We start from the raw sequence: 13,931 nt of genomic DNA, 5'->3' as shown, positions 1-13,931 counted from the left end.
CAAACAGAACAGGTGATTAATGTTCTGATGAAAGATCACTAATCTGATGTGTTCAGTTTCCCCGCCCCCACCTTTAGATACTACCAAACTTGTTGACTACTTCCACATTTTCTGTTTTTATTTCAGATTTGCAGAATCTACGGGTGTTCTGTTTTTGTAGAAAATCCCAGCTTTAAATTTCGCATGTTCCTGGTCTTGGGCAGGACAAAGAATGTGGGCAGTACACAGGGTCTGAACCACTTTGGAGGAAGGAGATTAAATAAAATCAAATAAGGCTGGTGCTGTTGATTGTGCTTTGGGTGGGATCCAAAAATGCATTTGCTTATTGTCTAGGGTCACAAGGTTGGCATCCTCAGGAGAGGATCTGTACGAGCATAACAACAGTGCATAGGGGCTGTGGATGGAGATGCCAAACAAACAGAAATTTAACTGGATCAGTCAAATAAATAGTGGTTACAACATCTAGTCAGAGACAGGAAATGACTCAACTGCTGATTCCTGAAAACAAAGCATAAGTCAGGAATGTGACAGAATACTCTCCACTTGACTGAATGATTGACAGCACAAAAACACTCAAACAGCTCAAGACTATCCAGAACAGAGCAACCACTTGATTGGCACTCCACCCATCATCTTAAAACACAGTCACTCAATTTAGCACCAGTGCACGCTATCAACAAGCTGTGCTGCAACAAATTCCAAGCCTGTGATGTTTACCACCCAGGATAGCAGAGGTACGTGAAAACTACAACCTTCAAATTCACATACCACCCTAACCTGGGAGTATATTGCCTACTCAGAATTCTGGGCCATTCTTTCAAACATTACAGATCTTCTTAATATGGACTGCTGCAGTTCACCATTACATTCAAGAGCAACTAATGTTCGTCTTGTAAATTAATGACATTGTATTTTAAAAAGCTTCCAAATCTAACAGGACATTATATTCAATTTATATACATTCACTGTCTTCTTCCACCACCTCTACCCCCAGCCTATTCATCTATCCATCAGAAACAGCAAGGTAGACAATAGTTCCCGGTCTGTCGGGCTCAGCCAAGGCAATGGAGTCAAGGAAACATAACTAGCAGTCCTTGATTTCACTCTGCAATTCTGCAGCCATTTACTCACCCGCTGGACAGGCTTCGAACCTTCCACCCACACAGGTCCTGCACCACTTTGGGATACATCGTAGAGTCACGGGAAGTGTTAGTAGCACCCCAGAAAAACAAGCCACCTGATAACAAACAAGGGAAAGTGACTGGGATTACTGACCAATTAAATCTAAAAAGGTTCATGTTGCCACAAGTGATCCACTCCAAATTTGACAAAACAATCCTGTTTATTACATACACTGTCTCTGCCTCAGGGGTGTCAGGTATACCTGGTCTCGCTCAAGCATCTCAGAAACAGAAATTAGTGGAAAGGTAAACTTATACTTCTGCTGCAGTTTGCTAGAGAGACATCACGGCAATTAGTAATCACGGTGTGGGTTAACACTGCAGCCAATCTGTACACAAAGCAAACCTAAAACAGCAAGTGAGATTAGAATGATCAATTAATCTAACTCAATGTTTAGTGGAGTATATCAGTAAACATTGCTCTTCAAATATTGCTGTCACCCCTCCACTAAAAAGGGGGCACTGGTGTAAAGTACACCACTTCCAACTACACTTCAGTGTAGCACTAAGAAGTAATATGTCAGTTTAATGTGTCCTGAATGGAATTTGAACTATCAAATCTTGACTCAGGTTAAGAGTGCCACCACTGAGCCAACCTAAACTGGACAGCAAAGATAGCTCAACAATCAAGGCACAATACCTACAATTACGAGGCATGGTACAGTGTAAATTGTACACTTTCCAAAAAGCAAGTTTCATCATTACAAGTCGCTCTACTTTAAATGGGACGGTTTCACTTAAGGAGTTGAAGTTGGATAACCCACCTACTAGCAGTTACATTTTTCTCCCCCCACCCCTGTTTTACAACAAAAAGGCAAATGAGCTCCAGAATGAGGTGGGAACAAGAAGTCAGTGAGATCAATAGGCATGCTGTACAGACAGCTGTAATGCCCTGCTCGCAGAATTAGAGAACGTAAAACATAGAAAAAGGCCATTTGACCCAATTAGTGTATGCTGATGTTTATCCTCCATAGAAGGCCTCACCAAATTGATATTTCGCCACCATACAGAAGCAATTCACATTTCACAAATCAGTCCATAGGAATAATGAAAACATTGCACATTACCAACCCATTTCATTCACTGCAAACGAGCAGGTGTTCCCCGCACAGATCTGTACAGCACCTCGACCAGGGAAATCAAACAGCTTAACAAGGCGTGGAACCATTTCATCTTTCTGTTCAGAGTGTCCTAGGCGACCATATCCTCCAAATCCCCAGGTAAACACCCTCTTCTGCGAATCAAGAGCAATCTAGGAAACGCAAAAACAAATGAAACAGAGCCATTCTTCAACATTTGAAAGGCTGCAGGAGCAGCTGCATTTAATTTATTTTGGAATGTACACTTGACCAATCTTCAGGAAGGTCACCTGCAGTAGTGGCTGAAATGGGCTAAAGCCAAACCAAGACAGTCAAAATCAAAAATCAGGTGTCATTATATGACAAACATTATATTCAACTCAAAAAGCTTTAAAAAGTCTGTCTCTCTCTCTCTCTTCACAGGGGCTATGAGACACACAGTTTCTCTAGCACTTCCTGCTTTAGTTCAGATGCACAGCACCAGTTTTTATTTTTGTTCAGCGATCACTGTGTTCTGAAAAGGGCATTGAGAATGCAGCCAGGAACACCTAAACAGGAAGGAAGCCTGGCCAAAACCTGCAGGAAAAAAAACAAAGTGAATCGAAAATAGATCCCCTTCAATTAGAACTGTAGGGATGGACAGGCAGGGACAGATCCAAGTTAACATTGAGGCAGACAACTCTTCTCGGATTCCAAAGCAGAGTCGTACCAGCCTTGAAATGTTACATCTTTTTCTCTCTCTACACATGGGGACAGATGTGCAGAGTACCTCCATGAATTTGTTTTTATTTCATATCTCCAGCATCTGAAGTACTTAGTTTTATTTTAGGGAATAGATCCAATTAACTGCAAACTGAGGCTTAATGACATGCCAAGGGCATTGTCGATCCCACACTAGACTTGAGAAGAGACTGTTGGCATTCTTCCTGAACCCTCCAATCCATGCACTGAAGTAATTCCCACAGAGATACTCGTATTTGCAGCATTGCAACTGCGAAATGATTGAAGAAACGTCAATACAGTTGAAGTCTGGATAGTATGTGGTCTGATGGGAATGTTATTTAGTTCTCAACAGCCAGCTAGCTCACCCTTCCAAAACAGCGGCCACAGATTTAGGGATGTGCTACCTGGATTGGAGGGGAAAGATGGGCAACTGCGTAGAACAGGACAACAAATTGGCTCTTTGTAATACAGCTTTCCATTAAATTTTTGCAAAAAAACAAAAAAAATTACAAAATATTTCCTACAAGGTCTTTCACTGATGAAAGAGAAAAGCAGAAAATACGTCACCCTTTACTCCACCCTCTGCATAAATAATTTTCTTTCTGAACATAAATCTACTGACCGGGAGAACGAGGATTCAGAGGCGCAGAGGTTAGGCTACACAATAATTATTTAGCAAGACATCACAAATCAGCTTTGTACCGTGTGATTCGCTCCACAGGCCACTTCACGGACAACAACATTTGGCACAGGTAAGATCTGACCATCTTTCGTCTTCTCCAGGAAGATTGCTACACGCCGCGGCACCACTTCACAATCAAATTCAATTCTCTGGGCTCGGGCAATGAACTTCCCATCAGAGTTGTGTCCTGTTTGAAAGCAGTAATTAACATGGAACATTATATTATTCCGCTTAACATGTTTGTGCTGGCACAACACATACCACTTCCAACTTTATTTCACCTCCCCCAACTGCATATCCAAAGTTAGTTCTGATTTCGTGTAAATGTATTTAAAGGGAAACTAATTGCCTCACCATTCGACATGGCAATAATTTCCACATTCTCACCATTCTTTGGGAAAAGGACTTCTCTTCAATTTCTTATAGGGTTGATTAACTGTATACTATTTGTGGTGCTTAATTTTGGAGTTCGCAATATAGATATCTTCTTTACAGCTATTTAAAGGCAGTGTCTCATTGAAATAGTAGAGTCTTCGGAAGTTGGCACACAGTTTTGTGAACTTTTTCAAAAGAACACATAAGGACCACCAACGTGGGGTGCCAAGTACTGCACACATTAAATTGTGGGGAAAATTAGAGAAACAGCAGGAATTAAGGAAAAACTGTACATTTCAGACACTAAGAACATGTAGTTTTAATTGTTTCTTCATCTTTCAATTTGACAGCATGAGGTATGAAAGAAAGCAGGAAAAAAATCATTTTTAAATCAGAGGTGCTCAGAAAGTCACTTTGCATCCACACCCAATTTCTTTGGCAGAAGTCGAGATATATGCCAGAGTACTGTCACAAGGGGATCTTTGTTTGCCTCACCCAAATAGCGATCCTTCATACAGGAACTCACCCAGCAAGTGTTGGAAAGATCACAACCCATCTCACTCTAACATCAAATACTTTTTTCAGCAGCAGATACCGAAATGGTGATCATTGAAAAATATCCCATCTCATCTCTATGTCCACAGGCAGGGAGGACGATGAGAGTGCATCTACTGAAACTGCAGTAGAGATTAGTTAATTCATTAGGGACCATGCTAAAGACTGTCTAGTCTCTTATGGTTACAGACCATATTTTACCAGCTGTGTCAGAGAATCTGCATTCACTGCCTTTAAATTGCACAAGACCAGAGAAACCCATGTCAGCACCTCTGGATCCTGCATGAAATATTTGTCCTCTACTCTCACATGAAAGGTCTTCAGACTCTGCTATTCAATTATATCATCACTGATCTGCACAACTGCCCCAATTTTTCTACCTTCACTTCATACCAACCACAGGATGCTCTGCAGCTGCATGCCAAGCTTTTCTCAACCACACCCTCCAAACCTATGACCTCTACCTGCTAAAAAATACAACAGCAGCAGATATGTGGGGACACAACAATAACAAGGGCAGTGGTGGTGAAGGGGTAATGTTACTTGCTGAGTAATCCAGAGACACAGGCTAATCTTCTGGGGATGTGGGTTCAAAACTCAAATTGTCACTTGTTGTAAAAACCCATCTGGTTCACCTCAGAAAGAAATCTGCTACATCACTCTACACACAATGTTAACAGTTCTCTGAAATGGCCTCGAGAATTAACATATTCGTGGGCAACAAATGCCAGCAACAGTCACATACTCTACAACACAATGTCATAAATTCAAACTAAACCACTGTTCCAGGGATTTGCAGCTATGAAGGAACACTGTCCCCAACAGGACTGTGGGCACACCTACACCACAAGGACTACTGCAGCTTCTCAACGGTTACTAACAATGGGTAATAAATGCTGGCTCAACAATTGGCTATCCTAAGAATAAGTCCAGCAACTAAGCTGTATGGAATTATTTGGTAAAATAAAATCTCTCAGGCCACAATGTATAGGAGCAGAAATTAGGCCATTCGGCTTATCGAGTCTGCTCTGCCATTCAATCATAGCTGATAGGTTCTTGATTCTCAAGGGGATCAAAGGTTACGGGGAGATTGGAGTTGTGAAACCTGTCTTAAATGTACTCAATGACCTAGCCCCCAGAGTCTTCTCACTCTATCCAGACCTTTCAGTATTCTGAAAGTTTTAATTAGATCCTCCTACATCCTTCTAAACACCATCCAATATAGACCGGGAGTCCTCATATGTTAGCCGTGGAACCGAGGGAGAGGCAGTGCGAACATTGCTGTTTAAAAAGGGCACTTGCGCTCTCATTTCTATCAAATGCTCTCTTCCAGGGAAAGCACTGGCACGTGAATGAGTGGGAGGGATGGGGGCAGAGGCAATCTTTCAGGCTCCCCTTGACTTTTTGAGATGAGAATGCTAACTATTAGCACTACAAGCTCAAATTCAAATGGAATTGTGTTTCAGCTCATTAGAGCGCACCTTCAAGAACACCATATCAACACAGATCAAGGAGATAAACATTAACACCAGCTAATGACTCCAATGGCCTTAATCTACCACTGATCTCATTGCTTCACACGTGAAAAGTCTCATTAAAAGCAGTAATGGCTCCCTTGAGAGTTTGTTGTTCAATGTGCAATAAGCCCCTCAAATAAGAGCAGGACGGGTATTTGGTTTAACTGAAGAGGAAACATGCATATACCAACAAAATGCAATTAAATTAAGAAATAAAGATTGCTTAATCACTGTGATAACAAGGTGCAGAGCTGGATGAACACGGCAGGCCAAGCAGCATCATAGGAGCAGGAAGGCTAACGTTTCGGGCCCAGACCATTCCTCAGAAAAATCTGAAGAAGGGTCTAGGCCCGAAACATTAGCCTTTCTGCTCGGCCTGCTGTGGTCATCCAGCTCTGCACCTTGTTATCTCGGATTCTCAAAATCCAGTGGCAGAAGACATTGGTTCAGGTTTAAAACACGTACACGTACACGTACCAAGCTGCCCGTACTCTGGATGGCCAAAAGAGTACAGGTTCCCTTTGCAGTCAGCAATCATACTGAATTCTGCACCACAGGCAATTTTTACAATCGGCTGGCCATTGTACATTATCTAGGGGAATTAAAAAAATGAAGAGAGTACAGAACACAAGATAATTGATCAACCCACTGAATGATTTTATAACTCTCCATAAAGAAAAACCTTTATATATAAAACAACATTAAAAAGTTTGGTTTTAAATTACAGTCAACATAATTTATTATCCTACGCTCTCCATAGTCTACATGGCTGCAGATCAGGCTACTTTATGAGAAACAAAGTTTTAAAATGAATAAAATTTAACAGATGTCACACAGTACCTGCAAGGTCAGTCACTCCTTGTCATCACTATCTAATATATAGCATAAACTGTTATGACATAAATACGTGTAAACTGCCGCTCACCTTCTCTCTGGACCTTTCAAAAACAATCAATCAATAATAAATATGGGGAAAGGGGGGACCAAAAACATGTACTTAGAAGCAACCAAGAACAGCTGGAAATCGAGACAAAATGCAAGGCGGCCAAAGGAGAAGCATTTTAAAAAAACTTGAGTGGCTGTAATTTTAATGTAGGATTCTGTTTTGCCAAGCATCGAATCAACGTTAACTGGCTTCCGCAGAAAAAGACGTCATAAAGATCACGTATGCACTGTTGCGTAGCAAGATGTACGGAAATGATTTTTCAAATACAAAGGACTGCAGCCAGTTTTGTACTTTCAATCTGATAGCATATCAATATTGCCATTAATAGCAGAAAATTGTTAATCTACTGGTTTTACTGTTCATTAACCTAATGTAATGGGACATGAAATAGTGTACCAGCACATATGTTCAGAAGACATTGCTGCACTCTCCAAACAAAATACATAAAACAGAAACGCAACATCTGAAAAAGGGGAAGGGGAGAATAATGCAGATAGACTATAACACAAGAGAGAGTGATTGAATAATTTGCTGGAAAAAAAAAGTGGAACATGGAGAGAACATCAGACACAGCTGTAATATCTCCTCGTAGTGCCATGGCAGCTGAACAATATCTGAACTAAATTAACTAGCTAAACAACTGGAGTAGAATTTTCTTTTTGTTTATACAACATTATGTTACGGTTTGAAAAAGAGGGTTTGATATAGATTCAGTACCTTTTGGCTGGGTACATGAATAAGGGTTTAAGAGGGATATGGGCCAAATGCTGGCAAATGGGACTAGGTTAGAATAGGATATCCGGTTGGCATGGACAAGATGGGTCTGTTGCCATTGCTGTATGACTCTAACATCTGAACACATGAAAAGTGGCTCACTTGGGCAAGTTTCAATACAGCTTCTAACATCCAGGGAAAGCTATGCAGGCCTGTTATTACAGAAGAGAGAAAAGTGGAAATAGTGTGCAGGAAAGGGGCTGGTAGACAAATGTGAAATATTAATCAGGATAATGGTTTGTCAGATTGATCGGATTTAGTTTACCTGTGAAGGGCAGGGTTCCGCTTCAGTCTGGTTTCCGAGACCAAGCTGCCCCATTTTATTCTCACCAAATGCATAAACGGTTCCATTTTCTACACACAGTTAAAGTTAAAACAACATAGTAATTAGATTTTCTAATTACAAAATGTCTACAGAGCAAGAGTGAGTCTTCATGAAGGAGACTAACAGAATTACAATAGGCATCACGATGGGCATTTATGAATTCATGTGCAGGACAGTCAGAGTATTGAGAGCTGGTACAAATATTAATCATTTAAAATGCCAATGTTAACAATGATGACATTGATGTCTTGTTTAAGATTAGTTTTATTAGATCTTCTCTCCTACAATTTCATTTCATGTCAGGGAGCTTTCCTCTTGTGTCAGCCAGTCGCTTCTGATCAGAGAAAATGTGCCTGTGTTATGCAGGTAGAATGGGGGCTCTGACTCAACTGTCTAGACTTCAGGCTGAGAAGCAATGGGGAGGCAAGGGTTTGGCATTTGTCCTACACGAAGCTAAAATTGGGGCCAGTCTCCAGTCTGCCCCCTAGTTGGAATCTGGTGAGTCAGTGATTGATAATTGTAACTCAATCTACACAATTTCAAGGCAGAAGGAGCAGTAAGAATGCAAGGTTCCTGCTTAAGATAGCTTTGGCCCGTAAATTCTGCTGTCAACAGCTGTATGATAGCAGGTAAGACAAAAAGGGAGGTTAGCTAAACAGTTAATCTTTATTCAGCTGTCGTGAAGTTTATGGGCAAAGTGCTGAAATACAGACAGCAATGGAACCACATGCCAACATATGGATTGTTCCTTCAGGGAGAGGGGGGAAAACGGAATCAGAGGGAAAACAGCCTTCTTTTGCAGCAACAGGGCAATCAGTTTTTGAACATATTCTATTGCAGCCTGGTCAAAGTAACTTCATTTTTTTCCTCTGGCAGCAGGGGAGTAACCATAAAGTTACAAATACAATTAAACAATGGAGTTATTTTGATCCAAGGTTATGCGATTAGGATAGATACTAATTTATGCAACAGTGTTAACTGGCAAGCGTTTTGAAAACCAAAACCTTCCCCAAGTTACATTTTGTCCAGTATAGATTAAGAAAGATTCACAAGAATAACTCCTGCAGCATTATTTGTTGTGTTGAAAACACTACCTTGCTCTTGTGTGCGCAATGGTCAAATTATTTGCCTTTTTTCATATGAACTTCTTCACTTCCTAGTGGCTCAGAGTGTTCCCAATAGTCACAGTGAGACCCACGTAACCAGCATGCACTTTTCAGCAGTCAGTTACAGGCATACCTAAGGAGTAGTCAAATCTTTTCCCCCAGTGCCTTACCCAAGGACATAGAGATCAATGACTGCATTTCTTAGCTTATTTAGAGTGCAGATATCCAAACTGGGATGCAGGTGTTCTAATTTGCACAATTATTTCACTCCGACAGAATTCTGAAAACTGGAAACTAAACATTGTAATAAGGGCAAAACAAAAGACAGCATGTGCAAGCACAACGCAAACCTCAACAGAAGGTAACTAAGTAGGCACGTTCAGTAGAAATACTTCAGGCTTTTGATATCTGAAGTGGAACATTGAAAGTGTTGCTTGCAGGAAAATTTATAGAGGAAGGCTTGCACTGCACCCAGAAGACAATCAGCTACTTCAAACGAACAGGAAATTAAACACAGTATCTGGCAACAATCAGCCAAGGGACCCCCACATCAAGTGCTCAGTTTTCCTTTCTCTCCAGTGAAATGGACATCATTGAGCTCCATGCTGAAGCCTTTCAACTATAAGCTCCCTTGGAAGATTTTAAAACCCACAAGATTTAAATCTAATTGAATCGGATTAGACAGCAGTTCACCATGCAGAAGTTGGAAAAAAAAACTCAATCTTTGCAAATACTGCCTGTTTAGAATTATCTCAACACCGAATTCTCCCACTACCTCAAGGCTAAAATTGGCTCCATTAAGTCTTTATTCTTGGAAGAGCATCACATACAAAACTTTTGTGAACATGGGTATCCAGAAGGGACAGCCCAAAACAATGCTTCCCAAGCTTTTCCCCAGTTCTGCCCCATTTCGGTGACTGCAGGCCTGAATGAGATTTCTGAGGGGGATAGAGTGGGGGACAGGATATTAAGAAACCCAGGAGGAGTTGGAGTAGACATGGTGTGGGGGCCTGCAGTTCCAAAGTTTAAACAAAAACCTCTTTCCTCTGAACTTTTCAGGACAGAATTCGGGTCTCAAAAACAAAAACAGCCAGTTAGGCCACAGGCACTATTAAAAAAACTGTAAGATTTAAGAGAGATCATGAAATTGTTACATTTGGTCAGAGCTCCAGAGACAGTGCTGCCTCTGTGTTCACATCCCCAAAAGTACATCTGCCAATACCACAGGTTTCACCACCTGGAGTTCTGAAAGCCTTGGTCTAAGGTCCTACACCTTGCATTGAACCATCAAGCTGGAACTAACCAAACTGCAGGTGGAAGGGACAAAATTGTTCATTGATACTGCTATGAACTAGTTGGCCTTGTTGGATGAGGAAAAACGGCCACTGCTCAGAATGTTCTGCAATCCCACTCATTTGCTACTGTGCGCATTCATGCTAGACAATTTAGTTGCTACTTTTCAGCTAAGACAGTACTGTACCTGAAGCTGTATCCTAACATTGTCTCTCTGTTGGTTATAACACGGTATAGATAGACACTTATTTACAGTTCAGTGCAAAACTAAACTTCCAATATTCATCAACTTATTTCAAAAGGGTAACTGGTTTAAACAGTGGAGCTATTCAAATGCTAATAAAACACCAGTTCTTAAGCATATGTTCAGTATTAGTTTTATCTGAAATATGGCAATCTTCCCAAAAAGGGAACGGACTAAACCAAGTTCTGTTCGCGCTTTATTATGAAATACAATCATTGTTCATTATAAAGTCACAATAAAAACAGTTTTAGGCTTCCTGCGCACTTTGGCAGTTACCTGTTAAACAGAGGCTATGATTACGTCCACAAGCTCCTGCAACTATTGTCTGGTCTTTGAGGGCTTCAATGAGCTTGGGGACCTCCCCTCGTTTTGTGTCACCATGTCCAAGTTGCCCTTTCTCCCCACGACCTAAAAAAGGTGAAAACAAAAAAAAAGGAAAAAGAATGTTTTAAAAATCGCCTCTCATGGACACCAAGAGCTATACTTCATATGAGTTGCAAGGCCTACATTTTCTGTTTCGGACCTTCCAAACTAATCGTCAATCAACTACTTAACGGGACAGCATCAAGCATTCCCCTGGATCTCAGGAGTGACGGCCCCATTCTTGGTAACTACATGGACTCAGACCTCTAGTCAATGATGATCCCTGACATATATGAGTGAAGGTGAATGGTTATTGGTGGACCCTTTCTTCCTGAAGTCAGGTCTCTCAAAATCAGATTATTAAAGGAGATAATTAGGACAGACATAGAAAATGTGTTTCCACTTGAGGCAGGGGAGAACAAAGAAAATAAACTAGTGGATGTAAATGCAAAGTTAAATCAAATAAGGAAATGCAGGGGAAATTCCCTTACCTAGAAATTGGTCAGACTTGGAATTTACTACAACAAGCAGTTTAGAACAATGGCATAGATTAATTTAGGGGAATGCTGGCTTAGCACGTGAGAAATGAAGGAGTGGGAAGGGTATAAACATCAGAATGCACAAATTGGGTCACATGACTTATTTCAGTGCTGTAAATTACATATCCATCGCAGCAAATCACCCGAATACATGGCAGGTTGAACAGCAGGATGGAAAAGCAATGAATAATTCACCTTCTCCCAGGAAAGACAGCAGGATGAAATTGAATAACGAGTCAGGTCCTCCCTCAACAAAAAGAGGACAAACAACTTTTGGCTTTTTAGGTGGTTAATCAAGTTTTGAAGTTCATTCAAAAGTATTTGCATGCAAACTTGATAAGCAAATTTTCGTCAGTCAGTAACTGACCGATGGTTAAAGAGATAAAAGTAATGGGAGATTACCAGGATGCACAAAGTTCTCAAACTCAATCCAGCTGCGCTTCTGACAGTTTCCATCTACTTACCCCAGCTCCAGATCTTCCCCTCCGTTGTAATGATGAGGTTATGAGCAGCACAAGATCCCGATGACACTGTCCGCACTCGTATTCCTGAGAGACACCCGTAACGATTTGGACCCCACAGATTCTGCCCTAGGTTGCGGTATGCAGCTGAAATAAATAAAGCAAGTTTAGCGATAGCCCACCCACAAATGTCCAAATTAACAATACCACATACTTGTCTGTCTGACACTGTCATTCACCCATCACAAACAGAAAATTGCTGGCTCTGGGATTACTGTACTGTAATTAACACATGTATGCAAACAGGGTGACCACACAAGTTGCTCCTAAAAAAAAGCAAGTGATTCTCGAAGTGTATACAGCAAACAAAATAAATATCTAATGAAAACAGGTTAAAAACTAGTTGAACTACTAACAGCCAAATGAAAGTGGAGTGTCGAGTCTACTCCATAACAATTTAAGTCTCAAAACACTAGTAATGTTTTGAGTAAACAGATAGCAATTCAAATAGAACTATTTAATGAAATGGCCTCACACAAGCAGAAATCAGAAGACATAGGAAGCTTCTGTTATTCATACAGTTACAGTTTTAAAGTGAACTGCAAAAGGGAAGAAATTTGAGGTGATAAAATTAAGAACACATGGAGGACCAAATTCAACAGCCCTGGAAACAGCCGATGGGATCACTTGAACAATTAGCCCCTACCCACTGATTGCAATGCAGGCATCTTGCCAATGCTTTCTGCCTGCTCATTTCAATAATTTCAGCACAAAACAAAAATCGACCCAAGCTATTAAAGAAGCAAAATATGGCTGACAATAGAAATCTGAAACAAAGACAGACCAGTGGAGAAACTCAGCAGATCTGGCAGCATCTGTGGAGAAAGGTACAAGCATGAGTGTTTAATCTGATGAGACTTCTTCAGAACTAAAAGAAAGAGGAGTGTGAAGTCGTCAGACCGGGCTAACATTAATTCTTATTCTTTCCACAGATGCTGCCAGATCTAGACTTTTTCCACTATTTTCAGTGTTTGTTCCAAACCTGGCTATTGGCTGGCCTCAGGGGTTCACTAGTGCAAGGGCTGGAACTACGTAACACCAACATTTATAGGTGGTCAGAAAAGATGCAAAGAGTCAGTCATTCCTGAAGTGAATGCCACCTGGGAATCATTGAAGAATGGCACAAGATTGCTCCAAGATTTCTGTATGTTGCTCTGGAAATCTTAGTTAATGATTTGGAGGACAAGGGAAAGAGAAGAGATGAACTGTATTCACAGGGTGTTAGGACACCGTGCAGACAGGCTCAGAAGACTGTGGGGGAAAATTGGTCAAGGCCAGAAATCTAAACCCAAGGACCTCAACGCGGTGCCGCAAGATCAACAATAAGAGGACTGGTTAAGGTTAGTGAATGAAGCTTCAAATGTCATATTCTATCATCACCTGTACCAATGAACTCCGGAATTGCTCGAAGCACCACGTTGCCACCACTTTAGAGCTAATAACCTTTACTATATCAGGACTCATTCCTGACATTTGTATATGTTTGACTATACACTCAAACCTTCACATCTAACTATTCAATCAAGACAGTCATTGTTGGCTAAACAGATTACACAGTACCTTTCCCCCTATCTTTTAGGGGAAGGCAATGCACAAACAGAAAGTAACTGAAGAGGTGGGGTAAGTGAACCTGCATGCCCTAACCCCTAATGAAAGGAAATGGCGATGACTTTTATGGAGTCTGAAATTGTTGCAACAAATAAAAAAA

At 40.9% G+C, this 13,931-nt stretch overlaps 1 protein-coding gene across 5 annotated transcripts in view; it reads right to left on the bottom strand.

The window, feature by feature from the left end:
• The window catches only part of rcc2 (regulator of chromosome condensation 2), a 35,776-nt gene that overhangs the window by 10,147 nt on the left and 11,698 nt on the right, over nt 1–13,931 (bottom strand). For all 5 annotated transcript variants that reach the window (XR_007250504.2, XM_048561816.2, XM_048561817.2 and 2 more), the window contains 7 exons: nt 12,167–12,310; nt 11,077–11,208; nt 8,098–8,186; nt 6,590–6,704; nt 3,686–3,852; nt 2,253–2,433; nt 1,132–1,237 (listed from right to left, as the gene is read on the bottom strand). Coding sequence is in view for 4 of the 5 variants with exons in the window: in XM_048561816.2 (XP_048417773.1) it covers nt 1,132–1,237; nt 2,253–2,433; nt 3,686–3,852; nt 6,590–6,704; nt 8,098–8,186; nt 11,077–11,208; nt 12,167–12,310 (934 nt within the window). In the remaining variant the exon portion in view is untranslated. The remainder of the gene's footprint in view (nt 1–1,131; nt 1,238–2,252; nt 2,434–3,685; nt 3,853–6,589; nt 6,705–8,097; nt 8,187–11,076; nt 11,209–12,166; nt 12,311–13,931) is intronic.

Source organism: Stegostoma tigrinum, chromosome 28 (genome assembly GCF_030684315.1).
Source record: "Stegostoma tigrinum isolate sSteTig4 chromosome 28, sSteTig4.hap1, whole genome shotgun sequence".
NCBI lineage: Eukaryota > Metazoa > Chordata > Chondrichthyes > Orectolobiformes > Stegostomatidae > Stegostoma > Stegostoma tigrinum.
The sequence above is the reverse complement of the archived record's forward strand: the minus strand, read 5'-3'. Positions and strand labels throughout refer to the sequence as shown.